This window comes from Simochromis diagramma, unplaced genomic scaffold (genome assembly GCF_900408965.1).
Source record: "Simochromis diagramma unplaced genomic scaffold, fSimDia1.1 OVJJ01000705.1, whole genome shotgun sequence".
In the NCBI taxonomy this organism is placed as follows: domain Eukaryota; kingdom Metazoa; phylum Chordata; class Actinopteri; order Cichliformes; family Cichlidae; genus Simochromis; species Simochromis diagramma.
In genome coordinates this window covers 991,866-1,015,404 of record NW_024387448.1, presented here as the reverse complement: position 1 = coordinate 1,015,404, position 23,539 = coordinate 991,866, and the positions used below count along the sequence as shown (strand labels likewise).

The following is a 23,539-nucleotide window of genomic DNA, read 5'->3' as shown; positions in this document are numbered from 1 at the left end:
AAAAAGTACATGTCATTTTATGGCAAAGATGTCATGTAGCACAACTGGTTAAAAATACTGACATCTGTATATGGGGTTTGGCTAAGAAATCTCACTAGAATACGCAAATGTCCTCTGAGTTCTGTCTTTATACTGTCCCTGAAAACGGTGCGCCTTTTGTTATCATAAAGCTGTACGTGAGAATTGTTAACAATGAAGAAGTCACTGTTTTGTTGAACACAGTTCACATAACTTTACGCATAATATAAATGCTCTGTTTACCGAGACTGTACTGAAATGTAGTGTGGCCTTAAAAAAAAATCAGCGTCAAACTCTGGGGAAATCCGTGATCGTGACGTCACTGTGTGAAGGCAGCCGGGAGGCGGACCTGAAGGAGGACGGTTCACCTAACTCTACAGCGTGTCTGAGCAAAATGTAACATGGATGAGGAGATCGCTGAAAGTTGGGAAGAAGCTGCTGATAGTGGGGTAAATAACAAATGTCTCAATGTAGCTTCGGTTAAAGACACATGTGCTTCTAGGCGATTCTTTTTAACGACGGGGTTAGCTTTAAGAAGTTCCCATAACGCTGTTCAACGTTAACGGGTCTTACGGGCCAACAATGTGGCTAAAGCTAATGTTAGCTGTAAGAAACTTGGCGAACAAGTAGCAATAGCTCGATACTGAACCAGGCTTAACGCGGACTTTGCCAAGCAAACGACTGAAGCTGTTTGGAATAATTTCGCGTTGAATGTCGTTAATGTGCTAGATTTTTAGCTAACGTTGGCGAGCTAAGCACTTCTGACGCGAGCTAAACCCCGGAATTCCAATTGAAATGCTAAGGTTCAAGTTGGCTAATGTAATGCTAAGCTAGCCATTTACTGCTCGCGTAGAAAATGTGTCAAAATAAAGTCAGTTTATTTGTCGGCAGGTATAGGCACTTCGCACAAGAGCACCAGAGCCCATATTCCTATCTAAATTTGCCTCATATTCATTTCGGCATACATTTTTAAAGCTTAAAACATGTCTTGGAAAAAATGACATCCCCGCGGTAACGTCAGAGCCAAAGCAGCCCGTGGATGGCGACAAGTCAATTTAAGAAGGAGGAAATTTGTCAGAAAGTGAATATAAGCTTCTTTAAATAGGTACCGCTACGTTGATGTTCATTGTCATGGGGCCTGATTGAAAGTGGTTGTATTGTTCAGCGTGTTCTCCCCCCCTCCTCACAAGGCCAGGCTGTTGCTCGACTATTTCGGCCATGTTGTCAACTAGTTCCCGGTTTGATATCTAGTTATGTCACCAAACTGGTCAGTTGGTATCACTCAGCTAACAGTAGGTAGCTGTAGTCACGGTAGTTTGGCAAACGCTCGTTAGCTGGTGACGTCACGAACGTGGCTCTTGGTTGGGGCTGGCCGGAACTTCAGAAGCTCCTCAGGTTGAACTTGCGGGTTGATTTAACGTATCTTGCTGGGGGTTCGCCGGTACCTCTGCTAACATCTACATTTAGTTTTCGTTGGCAACATCAGGCGGCTAATGTTAGCAGGCGGAACACTCACTCTGTTATGACTTGGCAGCTGTTGTGCACATGTATAAATAGCTTGTAACTGAATCCCAACTTCAATCCACTTTCCCACTTATTGCCTGCTGAACTTCTTCCTATCTTGAACGTTTCATTTGTTTATATGTATCCTCATGCATGCTGGTTTTCCACACAGGAAATGGAAAAACGGTTGGAAGAGAAGCTAAGGATCAGCCAGAAAGAAAAGTAAGGATTTTAAAGGTTGAAGAAAAATGTTATTTGTGTTCTTATGCTTCTTGCTGTTCCCACTATACTTGTACCATTTATAGCAATACCTGCTTTTGTTAATACAACTTTTTTTAAAGACTTTAATTCTATCCTCTAAACCTATTAGCACTCATTTGTAACGGCCTCTTCCCATCTGTCATGTAAGTAAATTTACATGGACGGCCTCTGTTGTTTTGCTTCCAGGGATTCCAGCAATTCTTCAAGATCTCTGAAGAAAACCATGGTAATACAGGACGACTCCTTACCAGCTGCACCTCCACCCCAGATACGCATTTTGAAGCGGCCTGCGAGTAACGGTTCTCTGACCTCGGGCCCGAATCAGAACAGGCCTACACCGCAGGTCAAATCCCTGGCCCAGAGAGAAGCAGAGTATGCCGAGGCCAGGAAGAGAATACTGGGCAGCGCTTGCCCAGAGGAGACGCCTCAGGATAAGCCCAACATAGACAGGTAATACTCATCAAATATAACTGAGGAGTTTTAATCACAGCCTAACAAAATGCTTGCTTACTTTAGGGAGCTTAGCAGTCATTTGACAGAACAGCAACCTATGCACAGGCACAAGTATGAAGTTTGTGTTTGTCTAAAATGCAAGGGAGTCTCTTATCACAATTTCAAAACGGGGTTGTTTTTATTTACAGTTTTGATTTTACAGTTGTAATCTATACTCTTGGATAAACAGGAGCTTTGAGGACACGATTACTAGGATGGGTGGACTTCATGTCCTCTCGCTCTGAAGATTACGGCTAATTAATATATCTTTTGGTTTTGGTTGAAACTTACACTGATCACAGAAAGCTTCCTAATCCTTTGCATTACTTAATGTGACATTATTTGAATAAAAAAGAGGAAGTTCTATTCATTTGATTTGAGTTTTTCCAGAATCTGTGTTAATGCAACCAAAGTGCAGTGGTGTAAAAGTTGAAAGTTTGATTTGCATAAGATTGTGTTTTTTTCTTTAAAGACAAAACTGTAAAATCGTGCGCTGGTACTTGTCTCTCGTGACACGACAGGAATCCTTTAAGTAGGACAGTTCTGGAGTAGGACGTCCATTCGAAACAAAAACTATGACTGAACGTTGCCAACTGGCAGTGAGTTGTGTGCAGTTTGTGTCAAGCTGTTGGCATATGGAAAAGACTGCTGTCTCTAATTTATTCCTGTTTCTTTTTTTTTTTTCTTCATGCCAGATCAGGGCACAATAACTCTACACTGCCTTCAGAGGACACCAGATCAAACAGTCACACTGTCCGGCAGCCAGCCGGCCCAGACGGCACCCAAGGGTTCCGACAGCACAGATAAGTGCACCTAGAGGGCCCCCCAGCCCCTGAGGGAGAGAGATAAAGGGTCTCTTGAGAGCAAATGCAGTACTGTATTCTTAAAAACGTCTTCCTTCAGTTCCCACGTACACGGGGATCTATAAGTAAAGCATCCTTGCTGTCGGCCTCTTTCACAGCCGTCTAGGACCGACAGGGAGCGAGGAACTCCAGGAAGAAGTCCAATGAAAACATGCTCTCATCTCTCCCCACTTCAATCTGTTTGGCACTGTGATTATGGACATCTTCTGGACTCACTGTGATGTTCCCCTTTAAGAAAAGCCCCTCACCTCCATCTGTCTCCCCTCCGGTTCTAAGTGGCTTCGTCAGAGGATGCCAAAAGGACAAACAGAAAGACTTAAACAGAGGAGGAAAAATGAGGGGCCATGTTAAAATGAGATGAGCTGGTACTTGTGCAGCAGCTTTCTCCCAGCAATAAGACGTCACCTTTTTGTGTTTTTAATTTTCAGATGTTGGCTCACTAAATTTTAATCTCATCTTTCTCTTGCTTGTCTTTATCAAATCTAGGGTTGTTCTGATATCTAACAGGTAAAAGTATGTCTCTCTCACACACACATACACCGCAAGAATCTGTTTAGAGCAGCTTTTTATATTGAGTTTGTTTTTTAAAATAAACATAGCATTTGCTGTTTTTAAGAAATAGGAGATATGTTTTCCACCTTTATTTGGTGGCAAAATCTGACAATATTACATGTTGGGTTCTTTGTATGGTTTAAACACCTGGAACTGCAGCTGGTGTCTAAAATGCACACACTGCTAATGAGCACTTGACTGAGATTTTAGATTTATCAGGACACAACCTAATATGTAAATTGCCATTTGTTTCTTAAAACAGGGGTTAGGATTTATGTGGAAGTTGTATATCTGACAAGGTATGTTTACGTCTTTTTTTTTTTTTTTTTTAAAGCTTTCTGGCTGTCTTCCTTAGACTGTCATTTCATTTCTATTTAAAAGTAAAGGCAAAAAACATGAGATGTTGGATTGAAGTCCATTTTAAGTAGCTTTCCTGCAGTTTTTTTCTTTAAGAGGGCAGCAATGTCAGAGCAGTATTTTTTAACTAAAAAAGAACCAAAAGCCCTTTTTTTTTTTTTTTTTTTTTTAAAATCAAAAAAACAACCTAAAAAATCATTATTTGAAGGTGATGTTGGCAGCAATTTAAAGAAGGGTCAGATGGTGAATTTACTGCTGTACCTCTCGAGCCTCACTGTCTTAACTCCACCTTGTTGGCGGCGTGCTTCTTTTCTTCATACACCCCACTGAAGTACAGCATGTAGGAACTCAGGTCAAGTGAATGAGGCTGAATGAATGAATAAGATTGTATTTTTCCAGCAGGGTTGATTGCTCATACAGCTAATGTCCGTATTTAAGCTTGGGTTGGCACTTAGAAACCGTGTTCTATAAATTGCAATGTAACTGAAATGATGTCTATGCCCCAAGGTGTATGAATGTTGGGTGTGTTTTGTTTTTTTCCACCGTCAGCATTTTAGTCACAAGAATGGTGAGTGATGGTCCACTGCTTAAATGGAGCAGCTAGCTGCGATCCAGAGAGCAGTTGCCTGTGTGGCTTTCAAAGACCATTGTGTTCAATAGATTTTTTTTTTTTTTTTGGAAACAGAGGAGATTTCAAAGCCATATTAAATGGTGTGACATAAACACAAAGTTCTTACAGTGGTTGAATTCAGCTTGTGCCTCCTGTATCACATCTTTACTTCCTGGGTTTTTTTTTTTGGTTGTGTTACTGTATTTCAAGAAACTGAGGGTGAGTTCACAGTACTGGTAAGCGATTTTTGTTCAGGAATTCTAACGACAGAGCAGGAGACGGGTTTAGCCAAGTGCGAACACAAACTGCCTGTAAATACTTTAATAAAATGATTTGGGAAAAAAATGTTTACGTTCAGTGCTTTGCATTGGAAAACACATTAAATTCATGGAAATAACTTGTTAAAAACACGCAGCTTAAATAAAAATAGTTTATTATTGAAGACTTTGCATTGTTGGTCAAGTTGGGGATGTAGTTTGGGCATCTGTGGCATAGTTTGGCTCAGATTACAGTCACGGAAGGCCAAGCAGATGCTAGCTACAGCACAGAACTGTATCTGTGGGGGTCAGAGTTTGATTGAGAGGCGGCCATGATGTAGAGTCTGACAGAAGAGAGTCCAGCTGTTTATACTGTTTCTTAGACGGACGCTTCCCTCGCAGCAGTCGAAGGCAGTTCAAAAGACCCAGGTCTATCAGCACCTGGGAGGAAAAAACATGGAAGTGGTAGAATAATTCAGGGAATCTGTTGATATACAGTACTGAGGCACCCCTATACTTTATATTTTGCTCAGAAAATGACAAATTATTACTGTCTCAGGTCTTGGCTGGATTTCTGTTTATTTTATGTTCATCTAATATAAGTTACTTTTTAGACCCAGCACTTCTTTTATAATGAGAAGTGTGTTTGTTTGGGTTTTTAAAAAAAAAAAAAAAAACCAGCAAGTCTGTGTCCAAAGAAAATTTTGAAAGAACTTCAGAGTCTTGAACTATTGCTCAAGACCTACTTTGCTTTCAAGGAGCCAGGCTTGTTTTGCAAAGTATAAGGAAATGAAGTGTGAAGACTTTTGCACAGTATCGTATCTCACTTAAAGCAATGAAAGCATCATTATTACTATTACCCCATTTAATTTGATCCCTCTGTCCCACTGCAGCCTCCGTTTAACAGTCTACAAGATGTCAAGGTTTGTGATACCGTGTGCCCTCTTGCTTCTTATTGTTCCCTCACTGTTAATTTTCTTTTTTCTTTTTTTTTTTTTAGATGCTTCTCTATTTTATTTAACAAATATGGCCACAGTTGTTAAATAATGTTCTATCAGTTACATCAATTCGCTAAAGAAAAATCCCATCTTCTTTATTCAGGCCTTCAACACCTCTAGAGTGGACTATGTGTGGTTAGTCCAAAATGCTGCTGTGCATCTTTTAACAGGCATCAGAAAGCATGGTCACATCACTCCTTTGGTCAGCACTGCTGCTTTTAAAATGTGCTATAATAAAAAAAAAAGAAAGTCTACAGTAGGGCCTTATTCTAGCAAACATGTTCACTTTAGAATATTACGAGCTTTCTATCACAGCCACTTTAAAGATGTCTGATTTCGTTGATTTTGCTGTGTAGTTTAACAGACGGGGAATCTGGGAAGCTCCGTACAAATCACTCACCTCCACGACAAAACAAATGAGGAAGTTGAGAGCAGCCAGACTAACGAGCAGCAATTTAAAATTCATGTCAGAGATGTTGTACAGTTGAAGTAACCGGCTAAAGACAGCCCCAGGATACAACACCAGCCAGGTCGTCACACCAAACTGGACGAACAGCAGGATAAGGAAAACCCCTGGGAAAAGGAGAGAAAAAGCACTTGTGACTCAACTGTCCTGCATCAGTGATAAGTTTCACCAATGTTGAACTCAGTATGACTTTCATGAATAGTTCTAAATTTGTCCAAATGTATCGCCCTCCCAAACTGAAATCATCCTCCTTTGGCATTTGAACATGTTGACTCACTGTTGTGGTAGAGGGGTTTCTTGTGGGGGTAGCTCTTGGTGACCACCACAGACATGATGATGTACTGGAAACCTGATATGTCAAACACACAGGTGTTTTCGAAGTTTGGCAGATTGGCTGTTCCGACCTCAGTCGCATTGAGAGGAATATACCTAAAAATGAAGGAGAAGACAAATAAGAGTTAAAGTGCAGAACACGTGGGATGCTCTTTTTCTAAATCTGCATCTGAACACACAGAAGTCAACGTAAACAGTTTTCTTGAGGGCAGTCTGATGAGAAATAAAAGCTATTTTGCTGACCACTCCTCTGAGGTTGTGATGAAGAGTGCAGCCAGCTGGCCCAGAGCAATCATGCAGGTGTGGATGAAGAGGCTGCCCAGTACAGGCAGGGCCAACAGACTAGCCGCGGGTCTGGAAGGGTACAGCTCTTCACTAGGGCCTCCTCTTCCCATCACAATGGCCAGCAGAGTCACCAGAAGAATGTCACAATACAGGAACTGCTGGTCTGCTACGCTCGTCTTCACCTGGACACACACCAAGAATGATTATTTAGGGGAGAAAAAAAACAAAACAAACCTGTGTGATTTAGGACTTTGTTTTGTTTTCATGCAGATCAAGTCAACTGGACTGTGGTTCTGTTTGGCATTTGGTGTTAAGAGACTGCACAGGTCACATTTTATGGGCTACCAAAGTGTTCAATATTAAGTGAAAGAACATTTTCCACATTTTAAAGTTGGAGCTCCACATACACATAGTCATTTCCATTTGCTTCTAAGAATAACAGTTAAAACTGCTTTTTTTGACGAGAGCTGAACAGAATGCAGTGTGCTTTCGCTCATGCCGTTTTATTAAAGTTTTTGGCCACATTCATTTCTCACTACCTGTAGACCAGGTTGTACTGTTTTGTTTTGGGGGGGGTTGACCCTTGGCAGCGAGAAGTCCAATCAAGCACTTGTGATAACTTGCAATGAATGTTTCACATCGCTGTGGAGGAACTTTGCTCAACTTTTCTTCGGAGAACTGCTTTCATTCAGCCAAAGCGGAGGGTTTTCCAGCATGAGTGACCTGGATGACCTTCAATGAGCTCTTGGAGTATTTTTGGTAGGCTTGCTACTGTAGGTCCACCACTGTTCCGAGTTTTCGCCATTTGTGGATCATGTCTCTCTCTGTGGATCCCTAGAGTCCCAAACCATCAGATATTTAACCCTTTCCAGACTGATAGATGTTGATTAATTTGTTTTTAAGCTGCTTTTTGAGATCTTTTTGCCTGTTTCGCCTTGTCAAACAGGTCACGTGATTTCTTCATCCAACAGGTCTGCTAGTAATCAGGCCTGGGTGTGAAACTGAACTCATCGTTAAAAAAAAAAAAAAAAAAAATGCAGTTAATCACATTAATTCATAATTAATATAGAGGGTGGGATGAAGAGGGGGCAATAACCATTTCCCACAGGGCCAGGTAGGTCTGGATAGCCGGATAGCTTTTGGCTGTCCAGACCTACCAAAATGTAGGTATCATTACAACTACGTTTTGTGTTATCTTTGTCTTTGCTTATCTGAAACATGTGTAACGTTTATTATGAGTTATTTATACACATATTTTCATAAATTTTTAGTTTATTTCAGTCATTTCAACCATAAAATGTATGTTTTGGTTTATTTCTACAATGGATGAAAAGCTGGCAATAAATTGCAGCTTCATGTTTAAGGTGATCTATGGGGACAAAGCAGAGAAAGATGAGGGAGTTGTGATCTGGTGATACTCACCGTGTAGAGGATGATGACGGAGCAGAACTGAATGAGGCTGTAGAGGGCCATGTATCTAAAGAGACTGAAGGAGGTGACCAGAGAACATCGTCCCTCTCTGAATGGAAAAAGAATAGGACGGGGAAAATAGGACAGATCTTTTTCTTTTTGCAGACACAAATGAGAAGATTGGTTGGTTTTCAAAAAGACTTCCCCCATCTGCTTTGTGTTTTCTAGGCTTTTAATCTCAGTCTTTACCTGATAAGCAGGGGCACACAGCTGATGTTTTCAGTTTTGGAAGTAAAAGGTGAAGCAACTGAAGCCTCAGCTTCGGAAAGAGAAACCCCGACATCAGCAGCTCTTAGTGCCCCGCAGTCATTGGCCCCGTCTCCACACATCCCCACTCGGTAGCTTCAGAAACAGTAGCAGTATTTCACAGTTAATGTTATAAAAATGATTCTCTTTCAGTATATTTCTACTCTGTTTTATTTCCCATTTGTTCTCCTTATGTGTCAACTCCTTTCTAGTTTGTGTACACTGCAGAAACTGCACTCACTTCAGTTTTTGCAGCTCCTTCACTAGCTGGGTTTTCTGGTCAGGGGCCATGCGTGCAAATATCGTGGCTCTCATCAAAACCTGCAGTGACAGCAGGTTAAAGTCATTAGCGTGCAAGTGCGGTGCACTGTCAAAGTATTCCTGTTTACACAGTTTCCATTACCTTCGGCAGATACTCAGGGAAGTGGTCACAGAGGACAGCAAAGGACTTGCCATTGATAGCCAAGTGATAGACAAAACCACCCTGATACAAACCCTGAGAGAGGAGGAGAGACATCAGTAACAGTAACTCGAATGAATCCTGCCGGTTGAAAAAAAAAAAGTAGGCCATAGCTGGACTTGTTATGCATACAACTGTCATAGAAACAGAAAGCATTCAAGCTGTTTAGAAATGTGTTGATATGAGAGAGAGATGAAGATCATACCATTTCATTTGCCTTCAAAGCTGCACAAATTTGCTTCCATTAAAAATGAACTATAACCAGGCAACAATATGAGTCCTCCACTTTACTTGAGCACTGAGGTCATTTACTTCCATGTTTGCAGGCCACAGGCACAAACACAGAAACCAGGCGTGACATCAGTGAGCAACACTTCAACCGGAACTCTTTCACAACGTAGCCGTTTCATAATTTCATAGCTGCTAGTATGACTGTAACAAACATTTTAGCAACAGAGTACAATCCAGAGTGGAGTGTCCCATTTAGGCAAGACCAACCTGAGTGATGACCTCTACTGAACTTTGGCCAGAAAGAGCCGCTTCCTCCTCCAGGCTGAACCTCAGGGTGGGCATGGACTGGGCAGTGTGGGGGGTTGCAGTGATGAATATCACCTTCTCGTCAGATCCCACCATCCCACAGGTTTTTGCTACATTAACTGCTGTTAGAACATTGTCCCCTATGGTTAAAAAGACACACAAGATGGGACAAAAAGACCTTTAAAAAACCCATCTGTGTCGATTCCTGCAACTTACTATCTTATAACAAGAAATATTATAAGTTGCACGGTCAGTGGTGAATACAAAAACATTCCTCACCAGTGACCATAATGCTGCGAACGTTCGCCTTTCTCAGGATGTTGATAACTTTGGCACTCTCAGGCTTTACCAAGTTCTTCATCATCAGCAAACCCAGGAAGTGCATGTCTTTCTCTACTTCCCCTCTGTGGACAAACAGCTTGATCAGCAAACATATTAAACTATTATAGATCTTTTTTTTTAAAAATGGATAAGTTTTTGTGCCACAATTAAGCCAGAAATATAGACTATGTTCTTACCGCTCAATGGTGCTTAAGTTAGAGTTCACATTTAATGGCTTGTAGGCGACTGCGAGAACCCTGAGGCCTTCACTGGAGAAGCTGTGCAGTTTGCTGGAGAACTGTGCTGGAACTGGAAATGCAAACATTCCATTTTGGACAAATGTCATAAAATAGGAAAACGTACTGCAAAAAAACAAAACGTGAGTAAATGTCACTAAAGCTATAGTTATGATTCGTGTCAATTTTGAACCTGTTTGAGTCTGGCAGAGGCTCGCCACCATCTCTGGAGATCCTTTGATGAAAGCAAGAGCTGAGCGCCCCCCGTGGGTCACTGTCACCACACTCATCCTCTGCAGGGCTGAGGAGAAGGGAAACCTTTGTACAATGGCCATCGCCTCATCCGTGGACTGAAAGAAAAATGAAAGAATAAATGAAGACTTTCGGCAAGTTCTTGATCTTTCCAAATGGCAGACAAAAAAATAAAAATAAAAATAAAAATTACGCTGCCTAAGCTTACGCGTTTTCATTTATCCACCTGCCCTGGCTACATCTGCTTTCCAACTGTCTTTCATTAGAAAAGAGGCACAAACCAAGTACATCTTTCATTATCAGCAGCCGAAACACAGGAGCAACTATTTGAAAAAAACAAACAAAAAAAACCGCTGCCCATATAACAACTTTACAGTCAGTAAGCATTCCCTTTAATAAATCCTGCTGATCAACCTGTATCAGTGATAACAGGGATACTCACTGCTCCATAAGCTTGTTGATCTGGTGGTCTCATTACTGCCAAAACTTTGTGGCCTCCAAACTCGGCATTTAGCACACTGCCATCTCCATCTGGCTCTTGAAGAGTCTGCAAAATCAGAAAAAAAATGAACTCCAATTCCCATTAATGTTTTCAGATTGTGAAACTGAAAGAGCCTCCAAGCATACATTTTCATCAATTATTTAAAAGAAAAAAATCCAAATTTTTAAATGAGATGCATGCGAGCTCAAGCACTTTGAAATAAGTAACACGGTAACATACCCAACCAGTGGACTCGACCATCTTAAGCTCCAAAGGGTCTCCGAGGAGCTGGCCACGCAGCAGCGCAACAGTGTGACAGCAAGCCAAGCCAGACCTCAGGTGCCCCGGAGGCAAAAGCCTGGGCTCAGGCACCAGCTCTGAAAAACCGGCAGGCCCCGCCTCCAACACTCCCCACACATCCAGACCCTCCTCTGTCAATGTTCCTGTCTATGAAAACAGATGTACAAAGCACCAGCAACATGTAAAGTAGCTGTGGTTCATCTCTATGTACACAGCACACTTCTAGCAACACTCTCCCTCCTCACCTTGTCAAAGCAGAAGAGTGAGACCTTGCCACAGATGTTGATGCGCGGTGGACTGATGCAGAAGATGCCACGTTGCTTCAACCTTCGCTGAGCGTAGATTGTGCCAGTAGTGATGGCAGCAGGCAGAGCGGGAGGCACCGCAATGGTTACAATATCCAGACTCCTAATAACCAGCTCTGCCCAGGTCACCTGGATACACATCCAACCACATGTCAGTGATAGCATTTTACTATGCGAGCAAAACATGCAGTCACTAGAGATGCCACTTACATTTGATCTATAGAGGACCACAAAAATGTAAATGGTTCCAATGAGAGCTGCAGCAGTGAGATGGGGAATATTGGAAAAACTTGTTATTGGGTCAAAAGGCTTCATGTCTCAATGATAACCAGGTTGCTGTTAAAGCGCTTACCAACCGAAGCCAGGATGAGCAGGAACTTGATGGCATCTCGGTAAAAGCGGAAGTCGATTGGCTGAGGATATAAAATGGAGCTGACCAGGTCACCTTTGGCTGTGAAAAACCCTGCGGATAATCCACATACAAACAGAAGTGGTTTCACTTGGTGTATAAACAGTTTAAGTGCCAAAATATATTGAATGTATAATTATTTGCAACTGTAAACCCTTTTATATTTTCTTTATACTCATGTTTATTAATCACTTCAGGAAAGTCTGATCCGTCTTGCCTCAGTGAAAAATATTTCCGCATGGAGTCAAAGCATCACAGGGTCCCTTCAACTTGCAAAATAAACTCTAAAAGAACGAGTCACATCATCGGTTTCTCTACTCACCGGTGCTTGTAACAACAGCAACAGCCCCACTGCCTCCTGGTCTTCCTCCCTTTGCCTGAATGAGCTGCGTACCGGAGAACAGGGTGTGTCTGCGCTCAGTGTCTGAGCTGTACTTCCTATCACTAGCCTGCAGTGGAGTCTTGAGCACGGGGACACTTTCGCCTGGACAAAGATGACAAGAGCAGATTACTGCACACATTCCTCAAAAGTCAGGCTGTAATAAGAATTAGTAACACACCTTTATGACCAAGCGCCACGACCATTAGTTGGTCAAATAATAAAAAATGTGTCTGAAGCAAGTTATGTACCCTCTTTTGGACAGACTCCTATACTAAACATTCATTGAATAACTAGCACTGACATGTAAAGTAGTTTGGAAGTGAAGAAAATCCCTTCTGATGGCCAATTTGTTGCTTCAGTTACACTCACGGTTGTGAAATGTGACTTGACTCTAGCCTTGATAACACTTTTAAATTAGTCTTGTGGGCACGACGAGCAAATAACATGACGACTGAGGAGCACAGCCAATCGATTTTGTTTTTCCACACATTAACTCCAGATGCGGAGAATCAGGTCAGGACCTGGTTATGATAGTTACATAGGGACATTGTTAGAAACTGTCGTCTCTCACAAAGCAGGAAATTGTCTGCCTCACATTTATTCTCACTACTGGAACGACTCAATTTGGTTTAGGCCAGGGTGCTACCTGGTTAGAACACACTGAAGTAGGGATGGGTACCGGTATCCGGTGCCATGATGGCACCGGTTCTGACATAAACGGTAGTAACCAGACCGAAAAGCAGCGCACATTTCGGTGCTTTATTTCGGTGCTTTTTTTTCCTGAGCTGTGATACACTTTAGATTCTAGCCAATCATTTTACGTTTCCGAGGATAGCAGGCGGGTCCAGGTACGTACGTTCTTTTAGAGCAGAGCTACAGATTAAAAATGCCCAAGGCGAAGGGTCAAAAGTCTGGCTGTACTTCACAGCAAAATATGCAAACTCAGCAGCCTGCAACAAGTGCTTTAAGCTGATACTGTGATACTGTCAAAGGAGGTAACACCTCAAATCCGATGAAACACCTGGCGACGCATGGCGTTTTTTTTAAAAGCCGAAAAATGCACCGTATTTGATAGCTTGCTGCGAGACCTCACACCGTGCACATCTACTGCGGGTGTGGTGCCTGTTATCGGACCCGGAGTCAGCAACATCCCACAAAAACCCGAAGAGGAGAGTCCTGGCCCCTAGCAATGCCAGTGTAGCAGAAATGATGACGGATGATGATGGCAGTAGCAGCCGTTCTTCTCTGCGTGAGTAGCTTAATGTTGTTCATGTGTAATTTACGTTGAGTACTCTAACCACGTTATTACATTAATGCATGTAAGGTGAACTAGCAGACATCATCATAGCTACATGCGGCTGTCTTCTTGTTTGATGGCAGATACTCCCTTCACCCTGGCCAAAAAGGCTAAAATGACCAAAGAAAAAGTGGAAAACAGTTAAACATGAGAGGTTTTTGGACAAAGTTTGTGTTTTTTCCTTTGTTTAAGCACTGCTTCCAGCCAATAGTGATACCATATATGCCCCATAGCTGCAGAAAAGGCTAACATTGTTATCTTTTTACAAAAAAACAACTGAACATGAGAACTTTTTGGACCAATTTTGTGTTCTCCATTCTTTAAGCACCGGTTTGAGCACCATTTAAGCACCGGCACCGTTTCAAAAGTACCGGTATCGGATAAAACCTAAACGATACCAATCCCTACACTGAAGGCATGATGCAGGATCTACGAATTCATCAGACTATTACCTGTTTTAAAACATCATATGGGCCACAGAGCTATCATACATTACACAGACTGGCAAATAAAATGTCCAAACATTTGCTCTCACGTGCACATCTGCAGGATGTCTTAGAAAAGATCAAAATGGCTGTTTAAAAATGTCTTTAGGTGCTGTTAAGGTCAATTAATTACCTGTGAGCATGCTCTCATTGACAAGACACTCCCCAGCCAGCAGGGCAGCATCGCAGGGCAGCAGCATACCTTCCTGAGGGATGATCAAACAGTCGCCGGGGACCAATTCCACTGAACTCACACACTCCTCCTCTGAGAAAACACACAGTCCAGTACAGAGGTCTATGCGAAGGCTTCTGGAGTGACTAGTCAGAATCAAAAACCTACTGAACATGATAATTTCACACTTCCTTTGCAAATGTTTGTCCTCGTGACCAGTCCTGCACTAATGTGCTTAATGTAGTACTTTTCTCTGTTTCTGCATGTGTAACCTTATAGGCAATGTGGAACCAAATTATATTTTCTCTCTCTCTCTCTTTTTTTGCTACATTTCTATAGCTGCTGGATATTTTTGCAAACTAGTTAAACAAACAAAAAGCTCAGCTGGTTTTTGCCTCAAGGGAACAGCTTAAAGTTTCCCTGGGGAGTTTTTCTGTTCAGCGATGCTTAGTAGAACATGTTTGTGTATGAGATAGAATAACAAAGTTACACAACTACAGCCGGTAAAGCACATTGTCAAGGTCCTTGTCCAGGTAGGTGCATAAAGAGAGGACCATAAAGGGAGGACAAGCATGTGCCAGTTAACAAATTACTTGTACACTGCAACTGGTCCAAATGATCAGACCTGACATTCTGTTTTAACAGAGTGCATCTGTGGTTTAAGAGTTAGCAACTGTTACCGACACAAATGAATTTCATTTAGTTTGAACACTATTTTTTGATCTCATCAGCAAATCAAAGTGTTTTTAACTGACAAACATGCTCCTCTCAGTGACGGTCATTGCTTTAACAATTAAAACTTTTTAATATTATTTATTATTTATTGAGCATATCAACTGCTCTTCCATCTTCACATGAATTACATTAGTGGACTCCTGTCAAAGTTATTTTAAGTATCAATCAGTTAAACATTCCACAAATAATTGTGTTTCTGGGAAAAAAGTAAATTCATATTATAAAACATCTGCTTAAAAAACAAACAAACAAACAAAAATACCCCTCACCTCCCGACTTTCTGCGAATAGTGACGGTTGTGATTAGCTGGGCCATGTTGCGAAGCGTGATGCTTTGCTGGTCACAAAAACATAAATACCATTATTCTCTCGTTTCTGTGCTTAAACACAGTCAGTTACAATTCCAGTGTGTTTCTGATAACAGGCTCACCTTCCGGGTCTCATAAAGTGAGATACCGATAGAGATGACAGAAATAATAAATATACATATGGCATAAATATAATACTGATCAACCGTCCAGAGGATGATGCTGAACATCTGGAACACATAGAATGGGTTGAGGATCTACAGAAACAAAAAAAGAGTGAAAAAAATATGTTAAAAACAATATATAACTGGATGCATCATGTGAGCTTTTTAAATAAATTATTACATCAAATATTTAAAAGCCAAATGAAAAAGAAATCGGTATGAAGGTAATCATGTATCCCACCTCCTCAAACAGCAGCTTTGGGTAAGGCTTCACAGGCACATCAATAAGATTTGTTCCATATATGGTTCTCCTGAAAGAAATCGTGCATTTGATTATTCAGCATGGTCCTCTGAGATTAGGGAATGTGTTGTGTCCATGTGTTTCCTACCTAAAGCTCTGCTCCAGGGGACTCAGTCCCTTTTGGGAGCCATGCAGGTTATTGCAGGTCCAGTCCTCATTGAGGACACTATAAAAACAAATAAATCCACTTTTTTTTTTTTTTTCCACAACACAACGAGTGCATTAGACTATTAAAAGAGTGAGTTTTGGGGGTATGTTCTTCTTTTTATTTAAGACACACAAACTCATGAGTCTAGTTTAGTTGAATCCCACTGCATTATAGTTTTTTCCGTACCTAACACGACAGAACGCGCCTTTCCTATCCACCCAGACGTAACGCAGTCCTTCAAACAGGTAGTACCGCAGCAGTGTTTTCTGCAACACAATAAAGCTGTCAGATCTTGGAGAAGTACCGTTCAGGACAAAAGGTTCTGCTGAAACATCTGCTTTACCTCCTCTTTGTACAGCTGAACTGTATCTCTGGATTCGGTATCCTCTGACTGTCCAAGCAACTCCAAACTGGAAAGAAACAACCAAGTTAGATTAGTTTTGTTTAACAGTTCTCTTAGATACATGTACACAGTTGAAAGGCTTAGGGTGTTGTGTGAATATATAGACAAGTAGTTCACCTTCCCTCCTCCATCTCCTCTGTAAGGACCTCCACCACATGCTGCTGGCCAAAACTGTCCTGAAGGAAAAGGTTACACAAATTCACCAGTTAGAGTTGGAAACTGGACACTTTCTTAAAGCAAGACAGGAAGTATCTAACAGAAAACTGCCATTCAATCTAGGTGATCAGAACATCACAAAATAAAGTAAAGTAATAACTGCTCAGGTTAGTGTAAGCAGGAGTATTTCACTAAAAAGTTCCAGTACTTCAGTGATTCACCCACCTGCTGTTCAAACCTTCTGTTTACATTTGGCAGCCAATCTGAAGACAGTTGGCGTAAAAGGAAGCTGGTCTTAATGAGAGAGGAGCTAAAAAAGCTTGTTTCAAACTGTGAATGCAGGACACCAGGAATACAAAGCTGGAGATGACGCCCTATTTAAAACTTTGGAATGGAACTATCATTGCATATATTAGCGAGCATATATTTTTTAAAAAGTTACGTAAAGTTACGCTAGTATGCTGGATGCCCTTCCTGACGCAACCCCAAAAGGATTTTTGTTTCTTCCTGGAATCTTTTGTTGGAGAATGTGTAAACAACTATACATAATACATATACTAATACTCTATGACCAAGCCAGTTTTTGCAATAAGAAGCCTAGATTAAGTCCTGCAAGGACAATGTGGAACAAAGTGATAGGCAGTGATAATAATGCCAGCCATCAGGTTGAGTTTACTTCAGCATAGGAACTGTTTGATTATCTCACTCTGAGAAGCAGAATATCTGCCAAAGCCGGAGGGCAGGACTTGCAGCGGGCAAAGACACCAAACCGTGGGCGCCAGTGAAACACAAGCAGGAGGAGCCCCAAGGACAGCAGGGCAGCCAGTCGACACAACCACACCCGCCAGCGCACCCACTTATACCCCTGAACATCCTGGTGGGAGAGAGAACCAAACAGGATTTCAGGTTCAAAATCAGACTCATTTTCACATCCACACAGCGGTTCATTTCCATAAATCTAGTCAACTTATCATTGCTGGTATTGCATGTTAAACAGCCACTGTAGGAAGCCAGATTGTGTCAGGTATTGTCTTTGGAAGTGATACTAAAAACCACAAATGATAGAAGTTATTTATAACAAGGCCACAGAGACCAACGCAAGTTCTGCATCTACAGGTGACAGGTGCTGGGCACAACATCAAGTCATCAGTTTCTGCACTTTCACTTATACAGCATTTGATTTTCCCAGTTTAACCTTTTCTTTTCTATATCTATCTAACTCACAGCTAGATAACAAACAACACACACCACAACAGGAATCAGAAACACTGAGTAGGTTCTTACCATGTGTGTGTCAGGACTCAGCAGGGGGTCTCGAGGACTGGGTGAGGGGAGTCCGCTCTGCGGCTCCACCACACTACCTACAGAACAGGATATGCAGGGTGAATAGTGCCTCTGTTAAAACATTAACATGAACCGAGCAGCATAAAACACACGCGCGCGCGCCTTCAAAGTCAATATTGACAAAACGCTGTGCAAAGCCTGTGTCCGGTCCATGCCGCAAACTTGAAGAAGACTTTCTTTAATGTGAGACATCCTGAGCAGGAATTCAGATACAAATATTAAAAAATGTTTTGCCTCTGCAATGTAGTCTAAACTGAACAGGGAGAGCTCTCCAGTCCAGGACAGTGCGGGTAAAAACATCTCACAGTTGTTCATCTGTGTACTTCTAAATAAGTAAGATCACAATGTATATGATTTTTAGGAGATTCAAGAGTCACCATAAACTCTAATAAAGTCAATCCACGCATCTCATTAAGCTGGAAACACTTTGAGGTTTTACGAAAACATTAACTTTACAGCGCGAAAGAGGTGAAAAGCTCGCTATAAACTCATACCGATAACAGCGAAAATCAAAACAAAAGCACAATAAACGAAGCTATTTTCAGAACAGACTTCCGCTTCCAAACAGCTGGCTCGTATCGAAAAGAAAACCACATTCCTTTACTTTGAAAACACAATTAAGGAATAGACTGACCTTACCGTCAAAGCGCGATTAAAATTAAGCCTTTTCCCAAAAGTTACGGATCAGACCACCTTGCAGTGGTGCTTCGGCTCCCTGTAGCCTGCACTGATCCGGGCTCTTCATACCTACGAGTCTAACCGGCTTCTGAAACAAACCCGTCACACGAAACGTCACCCGGAAAACTGCAGACAGGACGTTCATTTTTATTTATTTTAATCTAGTTTTTTTTTTAATCATATCTGAGACTACGCATGCGGATAAATGGACAGGACAGTTACATTTAAAAAAATGTACTGGGGAAAGGGGAATATTATCTTATTATTATAAAGGTAACAGCCAGAGTGCAGCCCGCCCACCGCCCCGGGTGAGGTAACCATGGTAATTAAACCGCACCTGAGCACAGTATGAGGGGCATTCAATACCTCACAGCTGTTTTCTAGCACAGACATTACACTGCTGCTTTCCCTCGTTTGAAAACTAAAAGAACGAGTTAATCTGGTTCATACCCACGCGCGCACACACACACAGCAACAGTTAGAGACAACAACACAATTAAGTTTCTGTGCTTGTTTGCGCCACCAGCTATCTTAAAATACACTGGATGTTGCTGCAACACTGTGGACAGTGCTAGCTGAGAAACAGTGATTGCTCTCTGCCTTTCTTATCGTGAGCTTTGCTAAGATAAAAGACAAAGTGGAGATAGCAAAGGGCTAATCTGCGCCTTTCCCAGATCACCTACCCATCTAGTTTATGTCCCAGTACACCTTAACTACATTTAACTACATTTCAACAGATAACAAAAGAGAGAAACTCTACGGAGGTAAGAATCTACATTTTTAAGGGGAAAAATGCCTTTTACAGCCAAATGTTTTAACTGGTTTATATCAAACTTCTGTCTTTCTATTAAAATTATAATTAAACTGAAGACAGTGCTTTGTCAAAATAATTTTCAACATGATTCCTGACTACCAGGGTTTGCTTCTAGAAAGACTTACAGTTGCTTACCTCATTTCATTTCAAGACCAAGATGATATTGATTGGAAAAACAAGAAACACACGCACATATCAAGTTATCATTAAGACAATGTATTGTGCATGATAAGTGATTGTATTGGGTGTTACCATAACTGCTGCATGTTCATAATAAGAATATGATGTACGACACACGCATGTACACACGCACACTACCCTGACCACAAGAAACAACCGAGTCATCTGTTCTGCCATGCCTGTACTGCAGTCATGTGGAGGATTATCCAAGTTGGGCAATTTGACCAAATCACATGCTCACTTTGGTCGAACTAGGCCATACTCAACCAAAAGAAGTCTGTAAAGTATCAGCTATTCATTCACCACAGTGGGCCTTGATTTTGAAGTCATTCACCACGGTTTTCTGTGTACCTAACTATTTGGAATGGCTCATTTAACGACATGTTGCTACTCACCAGCTTCTACCAATTTTCTTTGTAAAAATCAGTGCTTGATTTCATCCGGTTAAGAGTCACCAACTCATTCAAATATGTCACCCATGTAAGGTGTCATCTCTTTACAAAACTTAAGAAAGCCCAGACTTTCAATTTCACGATAATACAGAACTTACACAGAGTAAAATTTCTGCAGTGTCTCAAAAAGGAAATGCCGTGTGTGCAAAAAAAAAAAAAAAAAAAAAAAAAAAAAAGACTAGACAGACACAAGACAGTCATCTGAGCTGAGGATGCAAAAACAAATCCTTGAAATTAAATAACCCAATACTGGGCTTTTCTGCCGGGACCAAGAGTCCGTACACCCAAAGGATAACCTTGCCATCCTGATATGGCCAGTAAATTCCTTTGTTACATCTTAGCAACTTAGAAACAGTTTTAGCAACAACAGCAGTGAAATTTACTGACTCTGAGCCCAAACAATACTTTATGAAACTGCAAAAGGGCACACAAACTGAAAGGTGCTAGTATCTGCAGCTGCAGCAGATACAACAGCAATACCATAAGTAACAGTAAATTGAGGAAACAGTAGTTTCTGTAGTGCTTTTGTAAGTAGCAAAAGTAGGGCAATGGTGAAGTCTTTAGATTGCCAAGGCCTAAAGGGATAAGCATTAATTCATCTCCAGGGTATTATGTTATTGGCTGAAATTTCACAAGAACTTGACCAAAAAAATCAGTGGCAGCAGGTCTTATAGAGTGACTGTTGTCAGTAAGTATGGAGGTGGTGAGAAGAGAGGTAAACAATGAGTGTCTACAGGGTGAGGCTTCTGTTATGGTTGGGTCTGCATTTCATCTAGTGGTGTTGGGATCTTGTCAAAACTGATAGAATTATGAATGGAGCAAAGTACCATCAGATTTTGACCCGCCATACAATGCATAGAATTGAAAATGTCTGATTGGCAATGGGTTTATGGCAATGGCAAGTGCAGTAAAAGCACACATTTATAGAAAAACACAGAGTAGAACACTATCAGTCATGAATTGGACTGTCCCCAGAGCCCAGACCTGAACATTATCGAAGCAATGTAGGATCATCTAAACAGAAAACAGAACAAAAAGCAGCCAACATCCAAAGAAGAGCTTTGAATGTTCTTCAAGAAGCCTGGAGAACTATTCTTGAAGACTACTTAAAGACATTTTTATGAAAGATGCCTAACAGAGTTCAGACTGTGCTGAAGAATAAAGGTTACTTCCTAGCTTGCTAGAACTGTAAAAACTAGGTTGCTGCCTTATATACTGTATTTTCATTTACGTTTGCACATTTTTCGATAAATCGCTGCACCTTTTTCCCATTTTTCTACAAAAATATAAAGAAATGAAAGGTGGCTCGCTTCACATTAGAGTTGAATTTCCAGTAATTCTGGATGCTTATCTTTATTAGCAGCCCTTTGTCCTTTGTTGACACTATACTGACATAGTACACAGTCGATCAAATGAAAAAAATAAGAAAGTGGGACCTTAGTACGCAAGCTGACAGAAGATGACCGTTAGTTTTTGCCATCAGTGGCCAACATTTATCCGTATCTAGCCGGCGAGATAACAGAGTTGTGGCTAACAGTTAGCAAACACAGTGTGTATGTTTGCAGGAAACATTCCCTTTAAAGCATCCGCACTTACCGCGCCTGTTCATCCCGTCGTCAGATCCCGCATACCTCTCATACCATCATAATGTTAATGACAAACAGTTTCCTGCTCCCGGTCATAAAAGCTTCTTTCAAACCATGCAGCGACCTAAACTACAATGACACATGTCTACGGATAGCCTCCTCGTCCAAAATTGTGACGACGCAGAAATAGCATTAAGTTAAAGAGCGTGGTACGCGAAGCGGTGATGTTTACTGCTGGTTTGGTAAGGACCACAAATATCTGCTCGTTTCTTTCACGTGGCGCGTTTTCCCAAATAAAGCCGTCATGATATGCGTGAACAGTTGTTGTTTTAGGTGCAGTTCGTGTGGATCACGCATATCATGACAAAAACAACACGTCATGATTACATGTCCCTAGAATGAAAATTGGATCCAAAAAAATTAACTTTGGCCTTACACAAAAGAAAGGTTTACATTTTTATTAAATGGCCAAAAATAACAAATAAAATGCTATGACCTAATATTGGAAAACCCGTTTAATTAAATATAAATACCAACCAATCGTATTCAGCCATCGCCAAGAGTAGAGGCGGGTGGATCCAAGGGCGTAGATTTGGTTTTGGCATTGGTGGGGACGGATGATTCAACCACCGAACCACCTTTTTGTCTTTGCTTCTTGATAAAAAGGGAGAATATATACTTGCCTACATATGCTATTCTACATGCTTTTAAACCATTTAAAATCGCAATTCATAGTTTTATATGTGAAATATATAATGTTAAATTACTATTAAATGTATTTTAGACTTTAGTTTACTTCAGCCATATTCCATATAAATCAGGTATCATACAAAAATAAAAAAAAAAGCTTCAAATACAGTCATGACAATAAAAGACTATGACTTTAAGGACTTAACAACATTACTTCAGTTATATTACACCAACATCTCTTATATACATTAGCACTAAGTGAACACTGAATGACCTGGTGGGTTTTGTCCATAAAACAACTAATCTAAAATTACCACAAAGTAAAAGATTTCTCAGCAAAATTATGCAACATTTTAGGCACACTATACAAACATTACTGATGAGTGACTCATCAGTAATGTTTGTAGGGTGAGTGCATTTTTAAAACAATTTCTGCAAACTGCACTACAAGGTGGAATATTTGCAAAATCATGGCTACTTCATGATATATTGTCTCAAAATTAACTCTATGAATATCTCAGTACCATTAGGATGAAATTTTAAGGTTAGACGTATAATTTTAATAGCCTCTGTAAACTAATATCCTGGCTTGCTCGAGGCTGCCGTTTTCTCTGACAGTTTCAATCAAAATTACAAATGCTGCTCTGAGACTGAGATAACTAATAGTGCTGCCTGTTGTGCAGTTAGTTTCCAAAACACGTTATTCATGGTTACAATTTTAGACTGATGTGGGCCAAAGCCTAGTATAGCCTGTAACGTTATTATGACACATTTTATGAGTGAACTTGACTTTAAGTGACTTACAGGTTTCTTTGAAAAATACTTTCTTATATCCAGGTTCTTCCTTTTTGCTGCCATCCTCCTCTCCTCCTTGCAGCGCAGGCTTGGCGCTGCTAAAACTAAATAGAGCTCCCTGAAAGGCACAGCCAATCACATTGGCCATATTTGTCACATGAGGTAGGACTCCAGTAGAGAATGTAATTTAACTTTCTGCACCGCTAGGTGAATGAGACGTTGACAGATCGTTATTTCTTTCTATCGGGTTTGTTTTTCTTTACTCGAAGAGATCAAATTATTGGTGGGGAAAATTCAATAATTGCTGGATATTGGTGGGGACATGTCCCTTCCGTCCATGCCAAATCTACGCCCTTGGGTGGATCAATCCAAATATTGATACCTACGCTCTTATTGGTATAGATACCAGCGCGAAAGGACCAATACTTTGTTTCTATC

The 23,539-nt window shown here is 41.0% G+C and overlaps 2 protein-coding genes across 4 annotated transcripts; one reads left to right on the top strand and one right to left on the bottom strand.

The window, feature by feature from the left end:
* Positions 1–332: 332 nt before the first annotated feature.
* szrd1 (SUZ RNA binding domain containing 1) lies at positions 333–4,209 on the top strand. The gene is made up of 4 exons (XM_040013820.1): positions 333–467; positions 1,694–1,743; positions 1,969–2,232; positions 2,970–4,209. Exons 1-4 carry the CDS (start codon positions 420–422, stop codon positions 3,079–3,081), a joined length of 474 nt encoding a protein of 157 aa, XP_039869754.1. The 5' UTR covers positions 333–419; the 3' UTR covers positions 3,082–4,209.
* A 492-nt stretch (positions 4,210–4,701) lies between these two features.
* On the bottom strand, positions 4,702–21,918 carry atp13a2 (ATPase cation transporting 13A2). 3 transcript variants are annotated; one of them, XM_040013817.1, is made up of 29 exons: positions 21,627–21,918; positions 17,847–17,923; positions 17,269–17,436; positions 16,524–16,582; positions 16,347–16,413; positions 16,190–16,269; positions 15,944–16,021; positions 15,796–15,865; positions 15,513–15,647; positions 15,353–15,419; positions 14,310–14,441; positions 12,335–12,496; positions 11,956–12,066; positions 11,814–11,860; positions 11,544–11,732; positions 11,239–11,445; positions 10,960–11,064; positions 10,459–10,615; positions 10,227–10,338; positions 9,988–10,112; positions 9,670–9,848; positions 9,115–9,207; positions 8,953–9,032; positions 8,655–8,807; positions 8,418–8,514; positions 6,954–7,177; positions 6,655–6,806; positions 6,312–6,484; positions 4,702–5,354 (listed from the first exon to the last, which is right to left on the bottom strand). In XM_040013817.1, exons 1-29 carry the CDS (start codon positions 21,637–21,639, stop codon positions 5,190–5,192), a joined length of 3,477 nt encoding a protein of 1,158 aa, XP_039869751.1. In that variant the 5' UTR covers positions 21,640–21,918; the 3' UTR covers positions 4,702–5,189. The 3 variants fall into 3 exon arrangements, with proteins under 3 accessions (XP_039869751.1, XP_039869753.1, XP_039869752.1); XM_040013819.1 differs by lacking the exon at positions 21,627–21,918 and adding an exon at positions 18,541–18,932; XM_040013818.1 differs by lacking the exon at positions 21,627–21,918 and adding an exon at positions 18,546–18,932.
* Between the last annotated feature and the right edge of the window lie 1,621 nt (positions 21,919–23,539).

Coding starts and splice junctions, on each gene's coding strand:
- szrd1 (XM_040013820.1), top strand. CDS start 420: ATGGATGAGGAGATCGCTGAAAGTTGGGAAGAAGCTGCTGATAGTGGG. Junction 1,744..1,968: donor AGGATCAGCCAGAAAGAAAA/GTAAGGATTTTA, acceptor TTTTGCTTCCAG/GGATTCCAGCAATTCTTCAA. Junction 2,233..2,969: donor GATAAGCCCAACATAGACAG/GTAATACTCATC, acceptor TCTTCATGCCAG/ATCAGGGCACAATAACTCTA.
- atp13a2 (XM_040013817.1), bottom strand. Junction 11,861..11,955: donor GCTCATCCTGGCTTCGGTTG/GTAAGCGCTTTA, acceptor TCACTGCTGCAG/CTCTCATTGGAACCATTTAC. Junction 11,065..11,238: donor TGGTCGAGTCCACTGGTTGG/GTATGTTACCGT, acceptor CTGATTTTGCAG/ACTCTTCAAGAGCCAGATGG.